The sequence below is a fragment of the Lissotriton vulgaris genome, chromosome 12 (assembly GCF_964263255.1).
Source record: "Lissotriton vulgaris chromosome 12, aLisVul1.2, whole genome shotgun sequence".
In the NCBI taxonomy this organism is placed as follows: Eukaryota; Metazoa; Chordata; class Amphibia; order Caudata; family Salamandridae; genus Lissotriton; species Lissotriton vulgaris.
In genome coordinates this window covers 87865451-87885610 of record NC_141700.1, presented here as the reverse complement: position 1 = coordinate 87885610, position 20160 = coordinate 87865451, and the positions used below count along the sequence as shown (strand labels likewise).

Genomic DNA, 20160 nt, shown 5'->3' with positions numbered 1-20160 from the left:
CTCAACAGGCACTGCATGTGCGACAGTGGCAGGGACCAGAACCCCCCCCCCCCCCCCCCAGATCTGCCAACACTAATTAATGATGGTTTCTGTCATGGCAGGGACCACAGCAACATCTGTGATCAGTCAGCTCCATAGTAGCTATATTTGCACGCACAGCAAAGACCATAGCTGCCAACACAAACGGAACAGCTACCACAAGGGCAGGTCCAACTGCTGTGACCTTAGAAGCAACAGTTGCTACATAAGACCACATTGGTGACAGGGTATCCTACTAGTATAGACTTTAGTTGCACCCCCAGCTGTAACCTCAGCATGGAACTACAGCAGCAACCAGATCTATCACAACAGTTACAAAACCAGCAGAAACCATTCAACTGACTAGAGCAGCCACAAAGGCTAGGAAGACTGCCGTCAGCGTGGCAGTGACAGGAACCACAACAGGCACAACAACCACAACTCTTCTATCAGGGAAAACAGTAGCAACCCCATTAGTACTAAGAGAAACAAAAGTACTGATGCATTTGGGGAGAGTTAAAAAAAGAATTTGGTTGTGGCTAAGGACAGTCGACGTCCATGGGAGCAACGTATGGTTGAGAGGTTTGGATTTGATATGTGTATTTTTGTAATTTATTTTTTATCCTTTTACGTTACCAAGCACGTTTTGTCTTATTTTTATCAAACCACTCCCTAGATGTTGAATGTCAAGGTTAATTTTGTGACCAACGCCTTGTTGACTCTTTTTTTGACCGTGACGGTTGCTTTTTTACCCTTTAGTTTTTGGCTCTTATTTTGCACGTTACATCAATATTTTTGTGACGCCCTATGTCTACCGACGTCTAGTAGGCGGATGTATTGGTCTTTCGACAATGTGTGTATAATTATTTTTTATTATTTTTAACAGACTCCCCCAGACGCTGTACAGCTTCCTTCAACTGAAGAACACAGTGGCCCTGTTGGACAGACAATCTACATTTCAAGAGACCTGCCAAAATTTACACGGTAAGCAGGGACTTTGAACTCTTAATAGGATTCATTCCTTTGAAAGTTATGTGGAAAACATTGGGCATCTCCCAGTGCAACGTTCTTCATATAGTTTCAACCAAAAGGGATTAATAAAAAAAATTACACAAGGGACTTGATTGCACTTGGCTGCATCTTTATTTAACACAAACCTGCTATTATCTGAAAGCCCTTTATAGTCCGCTCATCATTCTGAGCAGTGGTTGTCTTGAATAATAGTTTCTTGATAGTTCCCTTGTGCATTGCTGTGGGTAAATTGCTAATTAGGATGTAGGGCTTATTAATTTTGCTTACAAAATCACTAATTGCATGCTTTCAGTAACTTATGGTACAAAAACTACAGTTTGGTGCCTAAACTTGGTAGCTGTTTTGAAGCACTTTCTAGCAAAGCGGGCTTTGATGAATAAGTTAGTTGGAATTCTTGCTGTTGCTCAGGATCGCCATAAGTGTAATGAATGGGCTTATTCTAAATGAGTGGAAATGCCACATCCGTTGAAGATTCTATCTGAAATTGTAGGGTATGCATTTTTGAAGTCCGAAAGACACCTTTATTGTATATTAAAATGGATGCTGCAACGAAAGTTATTGGATGTGATTTCGCATACAGAAAAAGTCTGCATATCTTTATTAGGGTTAAGGAAATCTGACATTAATCTGAAAATAGTGTTCTAACATGCATTATGATACAAACTGCGTATTCTTGCTACTTTTAAGGTTATGGGATCTTCATATTGGAAGATAGTGCCTTTAGTGAGGTAAAATGGCTATAGAATCACTGCCCTGTCATCTTCAGGTCTGACCACAGACTTGCCTTGGAGATAGTTGAATATCTGCACATCAGAGACGGGCGTCTCTGATGTGCATTCACTGACCGACCACTATCTAAACACTGTCTACAATAATCAATGAAGCCGCACCCCTGCAAATGAAGAGAGTCGCCACCAAGAACTCGAACCCATGGTATGATGGTAGACTCAATGAGGACAGACGTGCTATGCGCATGGCAGAGCGCACGTGGAGATCTGACCCCTCAGCACGGCACTTTAGAGCGCTTAAGAGTAAGAGAAACGCTTACTTCAGAAAAATCAAACGATCAAAATCAGGCTTCTTTAGCCAACAGCTGGACCAAGCAAAAAACCGACCAAGAAAACTGTTCGAGCTAGTCAAAACCCAAACCAAGACGCAGCCTCCACAACCTAACAGCTCAGCAAAGGATATTCCAAGTTGCGAAGACTTCTCTGCTTTCTTCAAGCAAAAGACCGACAACATAAAGAATGATCTCATCAACGACGTAAGTCGATACTCCTGCTTCATAGGCATAACTAACACTCAACCTAAAAACAACGCTTCATGGACGTCCTTTGACACCTACACTGAAGAATCAATTCACAAGCTGCTCGGCAACCTGAAACCCGCCAATCACCTCACAGACCCCCTACCTGCCAACGCTGTTAAAGCCCTCACCCCCATGCTCCTCCCACTCCGGACTAAAATCATCAACTGTTCCTTGCAACAAGGAGTCATCCCAGACTCCCTCAAAATAGGGCAGGTCACGCCTATACTCAAGAAACCCACAGCCGACCCGGCCGACCTAAACAATTACCGACCTATCACCAATATCCCCACTCTGGCCAAATTGCTAAAAAAAATGTGTACAACTCCAACTGACAAAACACATTGAGCAGTTTGACCTCCTCAACCCTCACCAATCAGGATTCAGAGCAAAACATAGCACGGAAACGGCTATGACACACATAATTGATGACACCCTCCAAATCCTTGATCACAACGAGTCCTGCCTCCTCATCCTCCTTGACCTCTCCTCCGCATTTGATACGGTCAAACACGAGAATCTACTGGAGCTGTTAAACAGAATGGGCATATCTGGGACGGTTCTCAAATGGTTCACTTCCTTTCTGCACAACCGGTCTCAGAAGTTCAAGATCAACAATGCATTGTCCTCGCCTGTGCCCGTAACACTAGGCGTCCCACAAGGCTCCTCCCTATCGCCCACACTGTTCAACCTCGTCATGGAACCACTCACCACCTTGCTTCAAGCATCAAATGTACACTTCCATATGTACGCAGATGACACTCAGCTCTACCTCAAACTTCAATCCCCTGAAGACATCAAACTTCTGAATGCCACACTAAGAAACACTCAAGCATGGCTGGCCGACAATCACCTTAAACTAAATGCTCTGAAAACTGAGTTCCTTCTGATCTCACCTCCTGCGAAAAAGGCCATCACCCAAACCTGGCTCAATCATCTAACCGCACTAAATGTCCACCCCACCATCGTGGACTCGGCGAAATCCCTTGGCATCACACTTGACTCCAATCTCGACATGCAGCAGCATATTAGCAAAGCAACCAAGGGTGCCAACTTCCAAATCAACACGCTGAGAAAACTCAAACCCTTCCTACCACCCAAGGACTTCCGAACTGTTGTACAAGCCCTAGTCATTCCTCGCATAGACTACGGAATTGTGGCTCTCAGCGGGCTCCCCCTAACAACAACGGCGCCCCTACGAGCCTCCTTGAACGCGGCCGCAAGGCTCATCACTGGTTCAAGAAAACACTCGCACATATCCCCTGACCTAAAAGCCCTGAACTGGCTGCCGTTTGAAGCCAGAGTACAGCTGAAAATTGCCTGTATGACACATTCGGCCGTACACCACAAGGCACCCAACTACCTCACTCACAAACTGACTATATCAGGAGGCTCAAGATCCAACAGAAGCACAAAGAATCTCCTCCTGAAACCTCGCAGATTCCGGAAGGAAAAAACATACAAACGCTCCTTCTCAGGAATGGCACCCAGGATCTGGAATGCACTCCCGCCAGAAACTAGGCTTATCCCCTCCTCTGTACTTTTCAAGAAAGAGGTAAAAGCCATCCTTATGGCTAAGTTCACCTGAACCCTATTGCTACTGGATCAATGACAGTACAGGGCTCCTAGTCTACCGGCTACCTGATTGCTTATCTATATTAGACTCTTATACGACTGCTACTGGACTAAAATCATAGCACGGATGCCTTAATATTTGTTTCCAGATTGTTTACTAGGGATGTACACTCTGACCTGAGTGCCCTACTAACTTGCAATCCATTTACTACTGCCTATTATTCCGTTCTCAACAGTGTGTTTACTCACCCTCTGGGGTGCTATAATCTTACTCGAATCGTCATTGCACGGCTTCAATATTATTGCTTCTAGATTGTTATTAGTGTGCATACTCTTGTGCAAGTACTACCCTACTTTGCAACTCACTCCCTACCGTATATTACACTGTTTTCAAAAGTTTGTTTTCCTACCTACTGTTTCTGTAAAGCGCTCTGATATCTGCAAAGATCTTGTTCGCGCTATATAAAACTCTAAATAAATTAATCACTGTCCTATACTTGTGGCAACAGTCCCAAGTACCTGTACATTTTGTCCCAACAAGAGGCGGTACCTCTAAAGATGTAGAGAGCATACTTGGATTTGTATTGTGTGTGGGTTTTATCTTGGAGGAGTGGCAGGTGTCGGCCCACTCAAGGTCCTTAATCTTTAAAGTTACCTGTAGTTGCTAGTAATATTCTGTATACACATGTCCATTGAAGTAGATCCGTGTAAAGGAAGATGCCACAGGTATAAAGACTGTGAACAGTGGCAAAGTAAACATTGCAAAGGAAAGTAACTGTCTAGGCATTTCCTTTTCTATCCCCTGAAACGAAAACACGTAGGACAGTGTTGAGGCTCAGCGTGTTAAGTATGTTTAGGATCTTCAGCACATGTGAGGGCCCGGATCTTTCACAAAATATTGGTTTTCCTTGGTGTAATTGTTTTGCAGCGTGCATCTTTTCTCGATTCCCATACTGTACTATATTCCGCCATCTAGTGGTTGGGTCCAGAACTCTCTCCTTGTGTATTAGTCCTTCTCTTGCCTCTTTTTGTTGTTGAGCGTCGACTGTCCCAACCATTGGTGGCTAGTCCAACCTCTCATGACTCCATACACCCCTCCCTGGAAACCTTAACACGTCGTCACCATCTTCAGATTCGTTTTCCTGCCATTGTGTTGGGAAGCATTGCTGAAGACTCTCCAGTCGCTGAAACATTATCTAAAAAGTTTGTCAAGCGAATCGCTGACCTTATAGAGAAAAACTGTTGACACTGATCCAAGGCGCAAGAAATAGCAGTAGTAAGAGACTTTACATCCAGAAAATACCGGAGAATGCACTGACAAGGGCCCCCTGTTTCTTGTGATGAGAAAAATTCACCTTTTTGATTCTGCCCGAAGTGTCATAGCAAATTTGCCCAGAAGGACAGCCATTAGCTGTGCAACCTTTGTCCACCAAGAGACCCCAGTACAGACAATTGTGAGGCCTGTGCAGAATTCAAACTGAAGACCTTCTAAGCAAAAGGGATACAAAGGCAAGCGCACTGTGCCATGCAGGGGCAGAACGAGACTCCACAGATGACACCTAGGGTTGTCGAGCGAGGAGGAAGGCAACCTGGTCGATGGATCAGGCTCAGTCTAAAAGGAAACAGCTGACGTTGAAAGAACACCGAAGACCTAGAGATAAACATCCACTGGGAAATACCTGTTTGGGGTAGGGGAGGGGAAGAAGCAGTCTTTCAGGAATGGAATATGGTCACTTCATGCAAGATACTCAACATCATCCAGCACAACAAAGAATTTGGTCAAACACCCACCAGTGCGAGGACCAAAAAAAACACCCACACAAGAGAAAAGACCTGGCTACAACGAGAACTGACAGAATTGCTACAGAAAAAGGCCATTGAGAGAGTGCCCAGGAAGGAGCTCAACCAAGGAAACTGACCATCATATTTCTGATAGACCGATCTTAATTCCTATACTAGACATCCATTTCCTAATCAAGTTATTAAAGACACAAATTCAAAATGACAGCACTGCAAGACGTCATACTGCAGCTTCGACAGGGAAACTATATGGCGACCACACATCTAACAGATGTACTCACATTCCAATGAACCATAAGCGCAAACAATTCTTGTGCTTTTTTGTAGACAGAAAACATTACCAATTCAGAGACCTATCATTCAAAATCAAACCTGCACCCCGAACTCCTACAAAGTGCTTAGCAGCAGTTGCTGCACACCTAAAGACCAGGACAACTGGTTGGTAAAAGCAAACTTGCTGCCGAAGTACGGGAATAATATAAAAACAGTGATTTTTGACGCTCCACCCACTGGTATTTTTCATAAACAAAGAATAGTCACCCATACCAGAACCTTACTGGGTGGACACTTGTTTTGGAGCTGTATATTAAAAAACAGAAAGACACACAACAGAGTATTCTAAAGAAAGGAAGAACCCAGCACCACCTTGCAGATGCCAAAAGCTCATAAAGCACGTTTTAAAAACATTTGTAAATGTGACTGGGAAGGCAGGGTAGCAGCTGAACGCAAAGCAATAATTCCTGGAAGGAATGCATGATTTCTTTTTTTCCTGACTTGTCCTGATATAAGCAAAAAACAAATGGGCAGGATCGACTTGTCCGAATCCTTCAGGATAAAACTGCAAGGTCCTGACCACTATCACTTAACTTGTAATTCCAAACTCTATTGAATACCTTTGTAGAATGGTCAGAATTTAGCCCTTAACTTGTGATTGTGGTGTAAATAGAGCACTGTTTTTTGGCAGGTAATGCAGGTTTGCAGAGAGGGTGATTTATTGGTACTACATGGAAGTGTTGCTTTTTAAGGAGGGTTACTTTCATTGCATTTGGGGTGATCCTGTCCTGCCAAAAAGGTGAATTGAATGGAACAATACATCTATCAAAAACAATTAGAAGTAAAGTTAACCCTCATGAAAATTGGAATAGTCAACTATAAAAAGAAGAAAAAATACTTTGCCTGTATGGAGATCAAACCAGCGACCTCCGTGTTATTAGCACCACACTGTCACCAACTGAGCTAACCGGCCACTGGAATACTTCTGCTCCCACACAAGCTCACATTTGAGCATCACATAGCTGTTGTAGTATAAAAACATGTGTAGATTGCGCTTTACTGATCCTGTCAGTCTGAAATGTGCAACCCATCGTTTGTTGTACTAGAAATTTAAAGTTAGACTGATCAGGCCGCGTTCGCCTGCCTCGGTGTTCAAAGACTGCGCACTGTAATGTGTATATTAATGCATTTCTGCTCTCTGAGGCAACAGAGCTTTAGAGCAGCAAAGAAAATGCTAAACATGACCAAGAACGAAGTAACTGCACCACACCCACCCCATGTACCCATGAAGAACAACGCAGCATGGCAAGAATTGAAAACACTAAAAGGGAATGAACTCATCAAAATCCTATCCGAGCGAAATCCATTACAGCTCCACTCCCATCACTACTAATCAAAACTCAATTATATATTAGTAGCTTGGACCAACTTCATCAGCTACTCAACTTACAGTGGCAAACAGCATAAAACTGAGATAAATAACTCTGCTCCTCAAGAAAGCAGGGGCGACCTTAAAGACCTAAACAACTTCTGTCCGGTAAGTAACCTACCTTTTCTAGCAAAAGCCCAGCTCGCTCAACGCGTAAAAGAAATACCACAGCCTTCTCGACATACTTCAGTCAGGATTCAGAGAAGGCTGCATCACAGAAACGACTATCCCAAATGTCATTGCTGACATATATTGGGAACTCATGCTTGCCAATTCTTCTAGACCTATTTTCCTTCGACACAGTGGACCCCGCAACACTACATAACACCCTAGAAAAACGCATGGGAATCAAAGAATGTTTTGAACTGGCTCATCTATACCTCAACAGGCGCTCACAATTAGTCAAATGGAAGGACTCACTCCAACAGTGTCCCAGTCAACCAACACATACCACAAAGATCAATCCTGCCCTCCACTTAATTCAACCTCTGTATGCAACATCAGACTTCCATCCTCAAAGAATCCATCCTCAATTACCACCTCTCTGTAGATGGTACACAGCTTTGCCTTTACCGCATCGCTGCTGCGGCGATTTTTGCGCTGTGCGGCTATTTTCTAATTACCACATTACATGACGAGCTCAGCTCGTCATCAGCACACGCCACCCGTGGCTGATGACGAGCTGAGCTCGTCATCAGCAGCGAAGGGGTTAAAATCTCATGGCCAAATGACATCCTCCCCTGAACGAGAAACTTAAGTATAACTCTAGCTATCTAGAAATCACCAAAGACTCAACCACCACAGCAAGAAATGCCATGTATTATTTAAAGCTCTTCCAGAAGATCACGCCTTTAATTGTAGAGTACGATCTAAAAAACGTGTTTCTGGCCATTGTGTTAATACAGACTGGACCACAGGAATGCATCGTTGACTGTTACACCCAAAAGGCAATGCACCCCTGTGAAAGCAACACTCAACAGAATACCCAGATATCTCTCAGGACAGAAAAGTTATGACCACATCACATTGACTCTTTCAAGACCTGGCGTGGCAAACAATAGAAACCTTTATTCTCCAAACCACCTCCATAACACACCGCTCATCGAGATACCCTAAAATACCTAGGAAAAAACTGAAGTGATCCTGAAGACATCAGGCACTCGAGCGCAGATTCACTTCATCTGGAACCGCCGAAATTCAAAAAAGAAAAATTACGGAGGGTGTGGAACTTTAAGTCCACCGGAAATTCATACAAACTGATCAACCAAGTACTTAAAGATAATTGTAGAGTCCTTACAACTAGAATGACCATTTCGACTCCGGAGGGCATCCGAGTATAATCAACACAAGCCACTGAACATGCTTGGACCTAGGTACATGCGGATCACTTGTAGAATGGACCCTAGCACATAGTTCTGCAAACTAACTTACCCCTCAAATAATTCAAAAATTCATAATCCCAATCAGTCAAACTAGTAAAGGACAATGTACCGTGAACTTTATAAATGTATATAAAAGTTTTAGTGAAACATCGAATGGCTTCTGTAAATACTTTTTTGCCAATTAACACTCTCCTAAATTGCACAGCTTTGTTTCCCTCGGTATACGTTTGTGCTACATAAAAGTCCCTATAAATAACTTTTTGTAACCCAACACAAATCATTTCATAAGGAAATATCCGCACTCTTTTGTCACTGTTCCAAATAGTCTTCCTGAATAGCATATAAAACCATTAAATGGTCCATAAACATGCGCCCACCTAGGGCTTTGATTAGTGCTTCGAATATACTATAGTAATAAACAATGGAGAGTTGTAGGTATAAAATGGCAACTCATACTGTGCTAAGTTTCTGATGGGTCTATCCCAATGGTAGCACCACTATGTAGACCCAACAGGATATAGCGGCATGGATTCGCAAATTTAGCGGCACAAAAATGGAAATTTAGTGGCAATTTTGCGGCATTTTATTTGGCCATTTTTCCTACAACAAACACAGATATCTTAGCTTTTTTAGTTATTTAACATGAAGCTATGAATATTTGGTTTAATTACAATGTAGACACTTTGTTTCCCTCAAAGCATGTACAGATATTCAAGTGTATCTCTGGATATGGTTTGGGAATTCTCAACGTGTCAAATCTTGGTGCTGGTCGTGGGGAAATGAAGTGGTGAAGTATTCCAGGGGCGTGACGTCTTTGGACAGTCAGCACCATTGGTCTCTTGAAGTGCGTGCTCTGCTTGTTGTCGAACCAGACCTGTAGTAGGTGATGGCGTGACCGAGTGAGATGTCAAATGCAGAGTTCACCCGAGTCCACCGTGATGCACACTCTTTGGCTCACAGCCCTACTTCTGCCTTGTTGTGATGCACGGTGCACTTTCGGTTCTCTGCAGCTATATGTGTACTGTGAATGCACCCTCTCCTAACCCCTAAACTCCCAACATGCAGAACTCCCTATGGATTCCCAAGTCCAATGGCGAATCCAGAAGTTTCTTCTAAGTAGCTGCCCGCCCCTACCAATCCCCACACCTGTGCAACGCAAACAACCTGCTCACTTTAAAGAAACTGCTGGAAACGCATCTCTTCAAGAACATGTTCCACACTTTCTTGCATCCTTCTCTTTTCTCTCTGCCCCTAGAAGCAATTCAGGCATCCGGTACACACAATTTAAATATATGTAAATAAAATAAGTATTCAGTGACAGTGCAACTTGCATTGTGGTCACCCCACCTGCAAAATCACATGTAGTGATGTGGCCAGGAGTATAGGGTGGTACTTGTATAGGGTGGTACTTGGGCACGCACGATATCCTGGAAGGTCTGATTACCTATTGCACCACAGTAAGTGACATGCCATGACTTTTGACAGTATTTATGTGACAAGGCGATCTAATACCTACACTGCCACTGCTGCAAAAGACTATGCCATGGCGTTTCAGTGATGGAGAGGACGGCAGGCAGCTTGCTGCACTTCTCGCTTTACCCGTTTAAAAAAAATTTTGTTTTGAAAATTATCTTTTTCTAGTCCTTTCTCTGGGTTTGCGTTAAGTGTTTATGGAAGGTTAGGGAAGGACACGCGCCATCAGCATAAGCATATGCACCAGGGAGATTCCTTGAGCTCACGAGGCAGCCAATTTAAGAGCTAGGCTCTCTTTGTCAGTGAGAACTGTTTGGACTGTGCCTTTCTAGAGGCACCGATGAAAACAACAGTCACATCTAACTTTTCCCCACTCAAATGTCGGTACTTTGCATAAACGCAGTTATTTTGTACGAAGTATGTGTTTATGAATGTTCCTATTCGATCATAAGCTTGACAGCTGCAGCAGTTTGTAATTTATGTTTCTACTTTTCTCGCAGGAAGTAGTGTCGTCACTTCACCTAATTATTCGTTGTAGCATAATTGACACTGTATGCTATAGGGGCATCCCATGTGAATCGAACAAAGTAATCTCTTCTACCACATCCGTCCACATGAAAATCATGACAGTGCATGTAGTATGCATCCTTTCTTATTCAATTAGAATGTACTCGTTTTCTGTAGGGTACACTTACAGAAAACAGTGTTCCCCTATTTATTTAATGCACTTGTACAAAAATACTCTACAAAACGTAAGTTTGAAAATAGTTGCAAAATTAGGCACAGTGAAATGGACGCTTTTTGTTATTCGCTCCATGCAGCGGTAGCATTATTTTGGTTCCATCTCATGATTTGAAGTGAACATTTGCAAGACATTATCCAGGCGGTATTTAGAACATGTTTAAACATGAGGTACTGCATTTCCTGTATAAACTAGGGAAGTTGAATTAGACGTTTGTCAATAGTCAGACCCCCCAGGATATTGGATTAGCTTTTGTAAAAATACCGCGATTTCAACCAAAGTGCCGATTTCGCGGGCACTTTTGTAAAAATCGCGGCATTTTTGCAAAAGTGCCGATTTCGCGGCAAATCGCGATATCCTGGAGGGTCTGACTATGTATGTTCTCCAAATGATTTGGGGGTATCATTAAAAGTTTTTAGAAATAAAAAATTGAAAACAAACAAGTTAATTAGGGACTGTCATCAGGAATGTTGACATTTGGTGACAGAAAACCATTTATGGCATCCTACAATAAGGGCTGGATAACTTGTTCTGTATATTATTGTGATTTGAAGGATGGTTTTCTCCTGCATAATAAACTTCAAGTTCATTTTAGTGCTCTAATGATGAGTTCCACCTACACTTCCGAATCACAATAAGATTTCATATCTACTATTGGTTGCGCAACCCAACCACTAAACCCTCATGTGTCATGCCATCTCATGCCTTCTATGGCTGCGGTATAAATGTTTTCCCCTATATCTGCATCATAAGTACTCCACCGTATGGTGGGCAATCATAGACTGAAGGGCGAGGGCAAGTGAGTTGAAAGGCTGTCAACCCACAAAGGTTTGGAATGCTACCTGGAGCTAGTGACAATAGATTAGACTGTTTGCAAGAATTCTTCCCATCACCTTTTGTGTTTGATGTTACCTCATAAGTGTCGATGGTTTATTACCAGACGTATGGTTGTCTTGCTTACTGTGGCACTGTTGCCAAGCTATAACTTGCTGGCGTCCGCTAATAAGTTAGAAACTGGTTTTGGGTTGCTTGTGCTCCCCTTTGGAAGGAGGCCTCAGGTGCCAATTTGAGTTGGACTGTTGGTCTATATTAATCCGAACTGCTTCTAATGACGCAGGCTGTAGTCTGGAATAATACATTTGAAAAATGATGAGTTGAAATGCTATCCAAAGCAATTGTGAGTGACTTACAGTTTGCAAGAATTCCTTCCATCACCTTCTGATTGGTGAAAAGAATATGCATCTTGTCGATATTTGGACTGGGTCATTTAGGCCCTGTTAGACGGTCCATCAGGTTGATGGAGCCTGTAGCATCCGCCTTATTGAGATCCCTGCCAGCCATGTAGCGGTCTCTTAGCTGCAAGTAAAATAGCGCAATGTCCAGGGAATTTTCACCCAGCTTGTAGGGGGCATTTCTTTTGTGTGCATTTTCCCGCCACCAGTCTTTTATTCCATCACAGACACTGGCAGGGAAAATGAGTGCTATCACCTTTCCCCCGAAAGGGCTTGGCAGCAGTCACTGACCTGCTGGCTATTTTATGGACAATCATCCTGATTAAAGGTATATTAGAAAAAATTGCAAATACAGTGGTATGGTATAACCATTGGATTCCCTATAGATCTGAGGAGTATGTAAATCTATTCCCTCCCCATAAAAGTCCTACTGCGATCAAATGTTTTTTTTCAGCCATTATCATGTTCTTTTCAGGGTTCTACTGTCCTGTCTTGTTACAGCTAAAGGTGTGGTCAGGATGGTGTTGCAAGTCTAAATCTTAGATAGTATAAACATGTTTGAACATGACACAATTGGGGAAGTTGCCAACAGGCAACCAGTCATCCATACAGTATTGGCTTATCTTTCTATGCTTGTATGTGTCTATCTAAGCTCGCTAACATGGAAGTACTGTTCACTAGGCTGTAGTGTAAATGATTCATGTTTGTGTGTGCCAATAGGGTGACCGGTGGGAACCTTTTTTTCGCATTATATTGGGTTGTGGAAGTTGAGAAGCTCCTTATCAGTAACTTATTTAGCATTTAGTAACAGGTGTTTCGTAAAGATTGGGCTCTTTCTTGTGTAGTAGTCATAGGGGATATACTGATAAATGGACTTTGACATTAAAGATTCTCGATGTCTACTTGATGACTTTATCCACATTCTCACTAACTGGCTGTATTCTGATTTCTGTTTAATATTGACTGTCAGAAATTCTGTGATTATTTTTTTTTTTTTGTTGTTGGGGCGGGCGGGGATGCTAGACAGTGGGATGAGTGGCCTGTTCCTAACTGCTTTTTATGTTCGACGGCAGGTGGAGAAGGGCATGTAAGCCTGACTGGGCACTCACTGTAGGATTCTTTGAATGGAAGCGATATGATTTGATGTCTCTTGCACTTTGAGGTAGCATAAAGTATGCTTTAAATTGAGGGAAGAATGGTGTGTCCCAGGATACAGTCCATTCTAATCTCCATTTAATTTCTGTCCGTCCTTGTGTTGGTTGACCTAAGAAAAAAAGTACTATTTTTTTTCTTCCTTTTTTTGTAGTTGCCCAGACTTTTTAAACTTTTCTGGTTGGTCCCATATTAGGACCAAACCTTCATCACAGCCATATGCATTCCAGAACTAAGCGTTTGTATTTTTTTTTAATTTGTGTTTCTGGTTCTCAAATTCTTTCTCTTTTCTTCCCTGCCTTTTTTTGATGGAAGATTGTGATTTGCAGAAAAGCAAATTTGTATCTAACCAAGCTTATATGCACTCTCTCTTACTATCGTTTAAATCCTGTGTTTAAACGCGGCAAAAATTCCGCCGCAGTACAGCGGAGTGGGCCGGGCCGTGGCAGCCATCAGGTGTGTGCAGCACTACAGAGGTAGTGCTTGCGACTGCCGTTGTCCAACAAACGCAAGGAAGGGTTAACTGATCCCTTTATGACATTCTTTAGTTTATACCATTGGCCCTAGAAGAAGGTGGTGAAAATATCATGATCGCTATGTGGTTTTGAAGGAAAAGTGCTGCGCAAACAAATGGGCGAAATGATGAACAAATCAAACATTCACCCCATTCGTGATCTGGGTTAAGTCCTTGTGTGAAAAGACAACACAATAGCTAAAGGACCCTTCTTTTTGGACTTCTATATTCGAAAACAAAGACCTACCCAGTATGCCATACAACACTGGTCCAGTAGGGCTCTTTTTTTCGGGAACCATGGTTTATCTGATCGGTATCCTAACCGCTGCGCCGCGGCGCACATTCTGCTGTGGTGCGGCTGAATTTGACGCTTGCGCAGATCTGATGGCCCCCAGCCATACCACGCCCAACGTGACTTGCCAATATAACTTTGGAACAGCTTAATATGCATTCTCAAACTTGAGAGCACAATACTATGGGCCATATGTATCATCAAACTATTTTGCATTTCCTAAATAGCGAATTTTAAGGAATCGCTATTTAGGAAATGCAAAATGGTATTTTATGAACAACATCGCTTTTTATTTGCTATTCCTTAAGCTTCCTTATTTGCGAATTCGCATTTTGCGAATTCGCAATTAAGGAATAATTTCCAATGCATTCCTATCGGCCAGGAGGCCCATAGGAATGAATGCAAAATAATTTTCAAATTGCGAATTCGCAATTTGCTAATCGCAATTTGAGAATTATTGCAAGGGTGCAGGGGTGTCTCAAAGACACCCCGCTGCACCTCTGAAAAGAACATGTGTGTGCATATGGCGCACATACATGCCCTATGGGCATGTGTGCGTGCATATGGCGCACATACATGCCCTATGGGCATGTGTGTGCGCATCATATGCCACCTTTAAAAATGCCAATTTGTGCATTTCTGGAAGAATTCGCGAGTTACCATCAACTGAAAGTTGGTGGTAATTTGCGAATTCTTGAACAAAATTTGCAAGCTAATTGCTACCTACATAGCATTTAAGGAATCGCAAATTTGCGATTCCCTAAATGCTATGGTAAAATAAGGAATCGCGCAAGTTTGCAATTCCTTATTTTGGGAATGCTTCATACATTGCAAAATGGCCGTTTGGGAGTCGCAAAGGCCGAAATTCTGCGAATTTCGGCCTTTGCGATTCAAAAACTGCTTGATTCATATGGCTATATATATATATATATATATATATATATATATATATATATATATATAATTTCATTTTGGTGTGTGATGAGGCAGTTGCTATAGCAGTCTTGCTTTATGAGTTTTCTTTTTTCTGATCCATTTTAAAATTTAATTTACAGGTTAGGTTCCTTGACGGGAGAAAGAGTGAGGGTGGGCTTTAGAGTTATCATAAAGCAATACGGATTCACCGACAGGCATGTGCTCAAAGTTCTCCTGATCCAGTCTCGCACCTAGAGATATTCAGAACCAGTGTGTACTCTTGATAAGCTGGAAAACCAGATAGCCAGTGTTGCGTAACATTACTGAACATAGCTATCTTAATATTGTGATACATTGATAAATTGAATTTGTCATTGAATCTTCCATTATAAATTATGGTATGTATGCTCTTCTATGTATGAAATTATTGTTGGCTGACCATGCATAATTAATTCAGATTGACTTCTTAAAACAAGCTTAGTCAAGGGCAGTAGGTCCAATCTAAGAAAGAGCTGCTGGCTTTGCAGATGTGTTTGATATGCTGTGAACAAGCATAGCTCCTGTTTATTGTAGCTTGACGTTAGTGTCGTGGAGAGGAGTGGTATTAAGTGAAGTAGTGTCATGGCATAAAGTGAATTATGCATTGTATGCTAGTGCACTGCTGTTATAGACACAGTTTCAGTTGGAATGACCATTACATTTGCATGTACAGTTTTACTGGTAAAACTATTCAGCACTCAAATGATGTGTGAAAGTGAAGTGGCATCACGTAGTGTATTGATTTTATTTTGATTATATTAAAATGTTTCCGCAGACTTCAGAATTACAAAAAAGTGCTTTCCTTATTGTGATATTTTCTTAAATATTTGCACAGTTCATTTCCAGTTTGTTCTGTGCTAGAACATTTTTTTTAGTTTCCCACCTCCAGTATCCAGCATGATTGTCACATAAATCCTTTCACTTTGTAGTCGGCGAAAGAAAAGTAAACACCAAGCTTTCTAGAAAGACCGAGCCTGATTTTGCCTAACTTAGAATACACAGGATATGTGACAAGATAGGAACAAAATTTAGAGGCCTGTTTACACTCGTAAAAGAATGCAAGGAACAATGGTTAAGGCTATGCTGCATGGAGGGATAAAGACAAGCTGGGCAGCCTAACACAAACAAAAGACAGCCAATAGAAAGCTAGCAAATGTGAGTTACAAACCACAAAGCCAATGGTAAGCAAAGAGTGAAATGCCTTTACTTAAAAGCATTTTAGAATGTCCCCAAAATGTCTTTTCTTAACCAGACCGCTTTGCTGTCTGGTAGACTTGGGCCTAAAAAGGCTTTTTGTTATTAGTGTAGAAATACTGCCTTTCACTTCATTATATACTAGTGGCACTAGAAGGGCCTTGGAGATTCATTTTGGATTGAATGCTTTTATTTTTATTGCCGCTTCGTGGCCTATGATATTTTTCATTTGTGCGAGGTAGTGAATATACCGTGTGGTTATTGAACTACATCATCTTATGTTTGACTCTACACACTGATGTTTGACCAGTCACTTTTCTTAGGGATGTTTCATAAGTGTACACTTATAAAGCAGATTCCTAGGGTGGCAAGTTAGTGACTAAATTATGTTGTCAACTGTATTTTAATGCCCAGCGTGTTACAATGGTGATTATTTTAGTCTTTCAATTGAGCTGGTCAAATTTCAGTGCAGTAAGACACTGCAAATTATTCCAAAGTACTTCAGGTTGACTAATTTTATACAGTGGCGTACATGGGAAGGTATCGATCGGGAACTACAATCTGATATTACCGAGGCAAGGAACTAAATGAGGTGAGATAACGTACTTTTAATAACCTAAAACGTGGATATATCACTGAAATTAGAGACATCACCTACCTGCTGCCACATGAACATATTTATACCCTACAGTGGAGTTCTTCGTATTCAGAAGATGTAGTTTGCCTTTGACCTCAGTCATTATTTTCCTGAGATGTTGCTAACACCTGGTGCCCAATGAACAATCTGTGGATTCCCATTAAAATCGAACTGCTTTGGTCTCTGTGCCTGAATTTCTCCACCACTTAAGCTGTATAACTCAGAATTTCCATTAGGCAACTGATGATCTTCCTAGAATCCCCTACAAAGATTGACACACAACACTTCAAATGTGAACCTAAAAATAACGAAGCTGTAGTGAAGCGGTTGGTTCTTAAACTCATAATTGCAATCTGTAATGCATGACAATATGATATCTAGTCAGTCAAGCCTGGACCTCCAGCATCATTGGGCATTGATGATCACTCTGCCATGGAAATACTAATCTTGCAACCATCGTAATTCGATTGGTTGTGCGATGAAAGGTTAAATAAAGGATCAAACGCACCAGCAGCAACACTCTTTTGTTGCAGGTATTCAGGCTGTGCCTGCTGCCTTCATGTATGAACTTAAAAAAAAAAGGGCAGGACCTTGGAGTCAGCTATAACTGTCTTCGAAACTCTACTTCCAGCCCACCCAAATCCACCCACTTGAAATAAACAGGTAACTGTCCTTGAGACTGTTGATTCACCGGTCATCAACAAATTATTCATCTACACATTGAACAATTATAGAGATGGGGGAGTATTGAGAGACTGCATTTATGCAGATCTACAGAGGAATCTGCACCATAATCGGACTCACCGTAAGAAGACTGGACACAGTTTATTTTTAATGGCTTATCAAATGCCGTCGTCAATGTCAAAATGGACTGAGACTTTCTGAAGAATTACTGTAAGTTCATAGCTTGCATTCTCTTTTCAGTGCATTGTGTTCTGAATGCCAGTTCCCAACTTTGGTCAAACGTTTCCCTTTTAATGTTTGGCTTTTTATCATACTTTTCCCTGCCCTGAATGAAGTTTGCAGAAAATCATATTCGGATGAAATTAGTTAAGTACTGTGTTGTGTAGAACCTCTTCATTCACTTTTTGGTTTCTCAGTATCATCCCCACCCTTGTGTCCACCATAGAAGCTGTCTGAGATTTTGATTAAATTGTGATATTCATGTGCCTTATCTTTTTGCATAAAAGCACTAGTGTTTTTTAGTAAAAAAATCTAATTCTCTTATTAAGCTGATTTAATCAGTTTTCTTATGTACTGTAATGATTTGGGAAAGCACATTATAAAATAAATGTCATCGGTACATCTCCTAAGCCACTGTCTGTTGCGCTTTCTAAACTGTTTAGGTATTGTTTCTGCATTAAAATTACATGCATTACGGGTTTAACATCTTCAGCAATCCATTTCCTGAAATTTGATATTCCCGTGCTTAGTTATTTGAATTGTAAAATAGTTGCTTGGAAATCAGTGTGACTTCTCATAAGAAGTATGTCACCTTCGAATTGTGAGTGCAGAAGATTTAGTCCCTCATTTCCATTTTGTTCCCTACACACACCTTATTTCAGTATTAAAAGCACGGAGATGCTTGTTCTGAAATACCTCCCTTTTAATAACAAACTGGGCGATCATGGCAATGAAATATGTAAAACTGTTTTTTGCAAAAAATTGAAAAATGTAACCGGTTTCCGAAGACATTGTTACTTATTTCGGTTGGATTACGAGGCTGTATCTTCATATGACTTGGGAAACAGTGTTTATTCTTGGCATACATAATAAAATGAACCTTAATGGAGACCTTTATCTTTTCAGGTACATTATAAAATGTCTAACGGTTATGAGGATCACATGGCTGAAGATTGCATGGATGATATGAGTAGAACAAATCTGATTGTTAACTACCTCCCTCAGAATATGACTCAGGATGAATTGCGTAGTCTCTTTAGCAGTATTGGTGAAGTTGAATCTGCAAAGCTTATACGGGACAAAGTTGCAGGTATTTTTATTTTATTTATTTTATTTATCGGATTTATGTAGCGTGTTAGGCTCATGGGGTACTTCAGGCCTCTATCTCAATACGAGTTTAGATTACATAACTCTAACTAGAAAGCCTGAGTAGAAGATAGTAGACATGGAAGTGCTTTCCAAACTGTTAGCAGCTGCCGCTTTTCAAATAGTGAAAAGAAAAATGAGCCAAAGGAATAGTTAGGTGTAGGTCAACCACGAGACAGCCATAAGTTGAGTTTTGGCATGGTATTTGAATAGGTTGCTTGGTTCTCTCCTATGAGCCTTTACACATTGAAAGTTTTCTTTTAAGTCTGTCGTATTCTCATAGTCATAACTTTTAAAACAACTGGGAGCTGTGCATGTGGGCATGACCTGGCACTTATCTCGTGTGCATGGCCCATTCTGCCAATTTGTGTTATGGTATGCGTTATGTTTTATCTGGCCTGATTGGCAAAGCTTCCACAGATCTTTTTTTCCAAAAAGGATCTCTACCTTTAACTTCTACTGATCACAACCTATGATAGCTAACTACAGTTGATCAGCTTGTAACTGATATTTTAACAACTCCCCTTTATCTTTTTTAGCTAATGAATGGATTAACCTCCGTTTCATTTGAGGTTGCAATCTAATTTTGAAGTACACGAGTCAGATAACCATGTCCTGGCACTGATTTCAGGACTAGCAATGGCAATTGGGTAATGTCTGTTAAATATGAATGTGCATCTTCCAGATCATTTCTCCATTTTCAAAAGCGTATTGCTTCTGGTGTCCTAGGGCAAGAATTTTAATACTACTCCATTACAATTTTTTTTTATTAAATACGGTTCTGCATCCTCCGGCTTCAAGAAATAGGGCTAATTCTGAATTATAGCAATTTAATCATGCTGAAGTTAGTGAGTTCTTATAGGCACAATGGTAATTGCCTTAAAACACCTATGTGCTACATATTTAGAAAAAAACAAAGTATAAAGAACATTCTCCTAAAAATGTGATAGTCCACTGTAGAGCGTGAGCCCTTTACAAAAAAAGTACTCTCTAAAAAAAAGACCATAGTAGTGACCTCCGGTAAATTATCTTGTAATCTGTCTAGGGCCGTAACTTTGATTAAATCCGAAATTGCAGCAGATTAAAAATTCCTATTTTAAGTGTAA

General features: G+C 41.2%; 1 protein-coding gene across 8 annotated transcripts in view; it reads left to right on the top strand.

Annotated features, from left to right (window-relative positions):
- ELAVL1 (ELAV like RNA binding protein 1) overlaps positions 1-20160 on the top strand; it is a 96013-nt gene that overhangs the window by 5676 nt on the left and 70177 nt on the right. For all 8 annotated transcript variants that reach the window (XM_086947298.1, XM_086947294.1, XM_086947296.1 and 5 more), the window contains exons 2-3: positions 905-1002; positions 18815-18998. In XM_086947298.1, coding sequence (XP_086803424.1) covers positions 18827-18998 — 172 coding nt within the window. In that variant the 5' untranslated portion in view covers positions 905-1002; positions 18815-18826. The remainder of the gene's footprint in view (positions 1-904; positions 1003-18814; positions 18999-20160) is intronic.